This window comes from Buceros rhinoceros, unplaced genomic scaffold (genome assembly GCF_000710305.1).
Source record: "Buceros rhinoceros silvestris isolate BGI_N320 unplaced genomic scaffold, ASM71030v1 scaffold9583, whole genome shotgun sequence".
Taxonomy (NCBI): domain Eukaryota; kingdom Metazoa; phylum Chordata; class Aves; order Bucerotiformes; family Bucerotidae; genus Buceros; species Buceros rhinoceros.
The window spans coordinates 48,272-54,886 of NW_010404219.1; the positions used below are offsets into that span (position 1 = coordinate 48,272).

General features: G+C 39.6%; 1 protein-coding gene across 1 annotated transcript in view; it reads right to left on the reverse strand.

Moving 5' to 3' along the window:
* Positions 1-6,615, reverse strand: part of ATP11B (ATPase, class VI, type 11B) — a 50,810-nt gene that overhangs the window by 22,010 nt on the left and 22,185 nt on the right. The window contains exons 18-21 of the mRNA XM_010133304.1: positions 5,899-6,102; positions 5,473-5,626; positions 1,919-2,021; positions 172-317 (exon numbers count right to left, since the gene is read on the reverse strand). Coding sequence (XP_010131606.1) covers positions 172-317; positions 1,919-2,021; positions 5,473-5,626; positions 5,899-6,102 — 607 coding nt within the window. The remainder of the gene's footprint in view (positions 1-171; positions 318-1,918; positions 2,022-5,472; positions 5,627-5,898; positions 6,103-6,615) is intronic.

Genomic DNA, 6,615 nt, shown 5'->3' on the forward strand with positions numbered 1-6,615 from the left:
CTGTGTTTGGTTGTAAGATAAAAAAAACAGATAAAAAACACAGAAACCCTGTCTGAACACAAATACTTAACCTGTTCCCCACAAAAAAATCTTAGATCTGAAATAAATTTCTTGCTGGGAAAAAGCTACGCATTTTTCTGTGAACTTCACTGGCACTCTCTGAAGACTTACCTTATAAAAAAAGTACTGTACAAGGGTTGCTATTCTAATATAGTAAAGGTGCCCATGAACAAAAAGCAACTTGGAGAGGAATTTAAACCGTGCTATTGCATAGTCACTGTTTCTTACAGCTTGTCTTCCTTCCTTGCCCATGATGCCTGTAACATTTAGGGAAGAACAGAAAACAGGTTAAACATTACGTGAAGCTACAGTTCTGTTTTCCCACACTTCAACATCACAAAGGCTTCAGCAACTTTCCCTTCCAAAAGGCAGCATTATTCCTGGCACTTAAAACTACAGGAAGTGGCTCACTGCATGCTGATTTGATTAAAAAAACAAAACAAAACCAAACTATTTCTGTAAGTTGTGCTTAAGAAAAGATTTATGGGAAGATACAGAAATAACAACACACATACAAACCCAAAATTCCCAAACCAAGCAAACTGTTATCAATTGTCCATTATCAATTTATTTATTACTATTATTTACTTCAGAAAGGTTTTTCTTACAGTACTTCCTGGCAATAACACATGACCTATACTCACCAGCAGAATAAAAGAAATGCTGTTGCAATAGCAGTTTACTGAATCTGATGGGCTGAGAATGCTTTTCACAGCTGAACACAAATTAATTTCTAAAAACTAAGATTAGGATAAGAATACAGAGAACACAAAATGCTCTTTTACAGAAGAAAAGTGGCACAGGATTCTTGAAATCAGACACTTAAAAGTGCTGGTTGCTTTTGATCACCCTTGATGAAAAAGTCTAACTAGTTCTGACCAGCGCGTACGTAGTTTCTAATATGCTACACATTACCTGGTATTTTAAAATGTTAATAAAAACTTGGATAATTTTATTTTTAATTACCTTCAGGTAGTGGATGAACTAGCTGTAGAATAAAGCATCATTTGCTACTTGCCTGTAACCTTCTCAGGTAGGCTATCTATACCCATGGTCTTAAAAATCATGGCCACGCGACTTACATGACAAACATCACATACACCTTTTCAATCCCAGATGGAACATCCTGATTACCACTGGCTTATTTAAGAACCTTCAGCATTTACTACTGTAACAAACACCATCCAGAGTCAGAAAAGGAAATGCCAAACACCATGTGAGAGGTACCAATGTATGGTTTTGCTCTGTACTCAGTTACGCAATAGAGCAGAAAAAAAAAGTCTAAAGAGGGTCCTGGCCAGGTAACAGAAGACAATATAAACAGAGGAAACTATCAACATAGCTGAGAATCAGTAGCAGTCTCTGAAGAGATGTAATGAAAGCCTTCTCCTCAGAGACAAACTGGACATAAATGGCATTTCTACAGTGATACAGATGTGGTGCGAACAGTGGCAGCTTAGCACAAAGAAAGGTTTAAAGGCCAAGTTTACACAGGAACTTGGGACCTGACTGTCTGAAGCTGGAGATACCCTCTCCCAGCAGAGGAAGCAGAGAACTTCTGAGATGTACAGAGATCCCTGATTTACAGAGAAACTTTGCTGTTCTCAAGACAGCATCAAGCAGGATCTCTGATTACTGGTAGACTACACAACAAACCTAAGACTTCTGAAAGCTAACAGCCTTAAATTTGAAATTTCACTAGAACTCTGCTACGACAGATGACTCAGATTGACACCCTGTCATTCACAGATGCAAAAACATTAGAAGTGTAGCTGTTCATAAACACTGCTCATGATCTATGCCGCTACTAAAATTTGTGCCTTATTTGCCCGTATCTCTTCCGACAAAAGAAAGTTACCTATGCCAACATGTGCTTCTTGTATCATGCTCACATCATTAGCACCATCACCGATCGCTAATGTTATAGGTTTCTCTGGAGATGTTTTTAACAGTCGCACTACCTGGAAAAGAAAAAACCAAACAATAAAGGGAAGAAGTTTTGTAGGTAGACTGTCTAATCTAAAAACCACACCACTCATTCCCAAGTTCCTCAGTTAGTCACCTACCTGCAAATTTAATTAGTACCTTTTAGAAATGTGCACACTTGGGTGAAAAACATCTTTGGCATATCGCATGTGCAAATTCTCTTTTTGCAAAGCTGCTTGCTTTGGGGCACAAGCCTTATTTAAATATGTCTGACTTTTAAATAAGAACACCAAAATAAGCAAATGTTCTTTTACGACTCTTGATTTGGTGCTTTATCATACAAAACAGTCAAGTAAAAGTTGAAACTGAAAATTTACTTGGGGAGTAATTCAAATTTAATGTCCTTTGCTAAACACGTCCAGATTCTTCACACTTTCAATTAATGGAACTAATCAGTGTAAAAGAGGAATCTGAAAAAAACCCGGTGTATTAGCTCGAAGATCATGTTTTTCTTAGGAAAAAAAGGCTTTTTCAAGCAACTTCATTATCACCAGCTGGAAAAGTCACAGAAGACATGACAGAAAAAGGAAAAAAACTGTTTACATACAAGGCCCTGAAATCCTCAAAACACCAGAGATATCCTCCTCTTTGCAGAAACAAAACAGATCTTCAATGGAATTGCCAACAATATTCTAAATAAAGAGGAGTTAGTTCAATGAGGCTTGTGGTTAAGGAGAATTAGTAAGTCATTAACCTCCCAGACAGCTCATAACTAAAGGTAGAAGCTTCATTAATTCAGTTGCAAATGGGCTGCAGGGGTAAAAGCATGAAAGTAGATCCAGAAGGCTTTCTAGAAAGAAAAATATTTATCAATGAAAAATTACTGTATTTCAGGCTCTTGTCCTGTGGAGGGACTTCAACCACTCTGACATCTGCAGGAAAAGCAGCACAGCGAGCTGTAGGCAATCCAGAAGACTCACGGAGTGCAGCGCAGATTAGCTTCTTAAGCCCCACCAGACACAGACAAACATAGACAACCCCACCAGAGGGGATGCAATACCAGACCTGATGATCACCAAAGCAAGTGAGCTCATCTGTAATGTCAAGATTGGAGGCAGCCTGGGCTGCTATGATGATTGGTAGAGTTCACAGTCCTGAGGGACATGAGTCAGACAAAGAGTAAATTTTAAGAAAGCAAACTTCCAGCTCTTCAAAGAGTTAGTCAACAAGACCTTTTGGGAAACAGCCCTCAGGGACAAGGGAGCAGAACAGAGCTGGCAGACCTTAGAGGATGTGTTCTATAGAGTGTGAGATCTCAGTTCCCAGGAGTAAGAAATCAGGCAAGGAAGGGAAGAGACTGGAATGGCTGAGTCGAGACCTGCTGGTCAAACTAAAGAGCAAGAAGGAACTGCACAGGCAGTGGAAGCAAGGACAGGTATCCTGGGAAGAGTACAGAGACACTGCCTGGTTGTGCAGGGATGAGGTCAGGAACACCAAGGCATGGCTGGAGCTGAACTTGGCAAGGGATGCAAAGAATAATAAGAAGGTGTTCTACAGGTAGGTCAGCCAGAAAAGTAAGGTTAAGGAAAGAGTACCTCCTCTGATGAGCAAGACTGGCAACTTGTAACAACAGACAAGAAGGTGGCTGAGGTACTCAGCAAGTTTTTTGCCTCAGTCTTCACTAACAACCTCTCTTCTCACACCTCCCCCAAGTGATGGGCTGCAAGACAGGCACCAGTGGGGCAAAGTCTCTCACACTGTAAGAGAAGATGAGATTCGCGACCACCTGAGAAACTTGAACACGGATGCCATCTGTTCGGACACTTCAGTAAAGCCTTTGATATGGTCCTTCCAGTACTTAAAGGGAGCTTAAAAGAAAAACGGTGACAATCCTTTTAGCAAGGCCTGCTGTGATAGGACAAGGGGTGTTGGCTTTAAGCTAAAAGCGGGAGATTTAGACTAGGTATAAGGAAGAAATTTTTACAGTGATGGTGGTGGAACACTGGCACAGGTTGCCCAGAGAGGTGGTAGATGCCCCATCTCTGGAAACATTCTAGGTGAGGTTGGCCAGGGCTCTGGGCAACCTGATCTAGCTAAAGATGTCCCTGCTCACGCAGGGAGGGTGGACTAGATGATCTTTAACGGCCCCTTCCAACCTAAAATGTTCTCTCATTCTGCAAGTTCCAGAGAACTCAAAGCGGAAACATCAACAGAGCTACGTGAAGTTAATTAGACACAAACGACTGTATTCAAATAACTGAGTTCTATCCGATTCACAGAAGTGGTAACTCACTTCAGATGAGGAACAAAATGGTGATTAAGTACAGCCCAGAGCTCAGAAATCCATCTGATGGAGGGAATACATTCTGTAACTGCAGGTATTAATATTCAAGTTTAAAGGTTCCCCATTTCTAAGAGGTAATTAAAAAGTCATTGCCATCAAAATTAGGTTTTACTGTACTTCATGTCAAAACACAGGAAATAAAGGGGATGATCTGCTGGACAGGGTAAGAATTAAGGAAAACATTATTAGCTGCTATCTGCCAAATCTGGCAGTACAAAACACATTATAAATCAAATTAAATGACAAAATCAGAACAAGGAACAGAACAGAGGCAAATAATTACACCTTAAAGGGAGGGGATGGCAAAAACCTCAGCTAAAAGTGTGCATAAAGTGGGCACATCCAACAGGTTTTCTATTACTGAAAATACATGCAAAAAGCCTCTAAAGCATACAGAAAAATTAAAAGTATAATGAATTTAAAAAAACCCTCTAATACAGGTAATACAACTGAATATTAGTGGGGAAAAAAGGAAGATAAGCATAAAATGAATTGGGAAAATTTTAAAAGAAAAAAGTAAATATTATAGCTCTTTGGAGCTTAGCTTTCTCGAGTAAAAAAATAAACCACAAAATCTGAATTTGAATTTTATCTGACCTGTATTTGAGTAAAATTAAATAAATGTGAAGGAAAAATCATCTTAGAAGAGAGGCAAACCTCCCCTGGAGGTCAGAGCTCAAATTCTCTTCTGCTTCCTCCTCAAACTTGGGTATTTTTCAGTCTTTAGAGAAACACATTTTCCTCTACAGCTTCATGAATTCTCCGTTTAGCTTTTTTGGTTAGGAGTAGTGATGGAACAGGCAATGCAAAACCATGCATCATCAGGATAGCTACAGGATCACCAGGTCACCAGGATAGCTACCGCCTTACACAACACTCAAGAGGCTGATTAAAGATTGGCCTTTTTCTTGCCTGGTGGCAGTACTTTGACACTCCTCCACCCACCTGCAAATTTTCTCAAATGCCCATAAACTTCTGAGCAAACTACTTCAGATCAATTGAATTTAACAAGGACTCGGGAGTCACACAAAAGTCAGGCAAACAAAGTGGTTTCAGAAATCCTTGCCTCCTTAAGGAGGCAAATGCTTGCTCCTGAAAGCATGATAAAAATACATGACAATCCTAATTATATTCTCTCTTACCTTTGCTTTCTGAAGCGGTGCCATGCGACAGCACAACACTGCAGAACAGTTTTTGCATACTTCCATGAACAGTTTTTCATGTTCCCTGAGTGCAAGAGAAAGGCTGGTCCCATCCACAACCAGTCCATGCTGGATAACATGGTCTTCCTTTATTCTATTCAGGGACAAAAATGTTGGCTTGGTATTGGTGTGACAGAAAACTTTATATTTTGTTATGAACTATGTGGTTGCCCATATAATAAACAAAGAACTTAGCCTGTTAGACACACTGCTACATCAAGCCTGTTATTATATTAATAAATAATTTTTTTAAAAAGGCAACCTGATATGCTTGGCACACACACCAAAGAAACAGTCACAAAATTGGAAAATAAAAGAAACTAAGCTAAGATCATCACTGAGATAATGACATCCCAGATGTTTTACCTCTTGGCTAGCTGCCTCAGTTGTTCTGCACATGTACTGTCTGACTTGTGTTGCACAAGCTCAAGGATGTTCATTGTTCTGTGAAAGTGTCCACACGATAAACTGACGCTAACAGCCGTTTCATGCTTATCTCCAGTGAGTACCCAAACTTTGATACCAGCCAACCTGAGTGCTTCTATGGTCTCTTGGACTTTCTCCTGCAGTCTAGAAACAAGAAAAAAAATAACCAACTGAACACTTTAAAAAAAATGAGCTCACACTGTAACTCCATGTTACTCCTGTAACCCCACTGCCATGATGATCTAAGATTCCATTTCCAATGTTACATATATTTTCAGAGAATCATAGTCTGGCAGATGACATTCTGTTACCAGCAATAAAACCAAGGCCTTGGTGAAGCAAAAACTGAGCTTGAATCTTGCCAAGTGATCAAAAATTTGTAATAAGCATATCCCAATTTAAATTAGGCACCGTTGCTGCATTTGAGAAGCTCTAAACCAGTCCACAAAAATTATTATCTATTGTGATGCATGAAAAGCTTCTAAGTGCTCCATCTGTACACTCCAGGGTGCAATACACCCTCTGACGTACAGAACAGACACCATGCAAACAGAATGCTTTGTAAAGTAGCTATGCATAGAAGTTTTCCCAAGCCATTAGACATCACCCTAATTCTTTACTACAATTAATCCATTTCACACACATTAAACCTCTTCC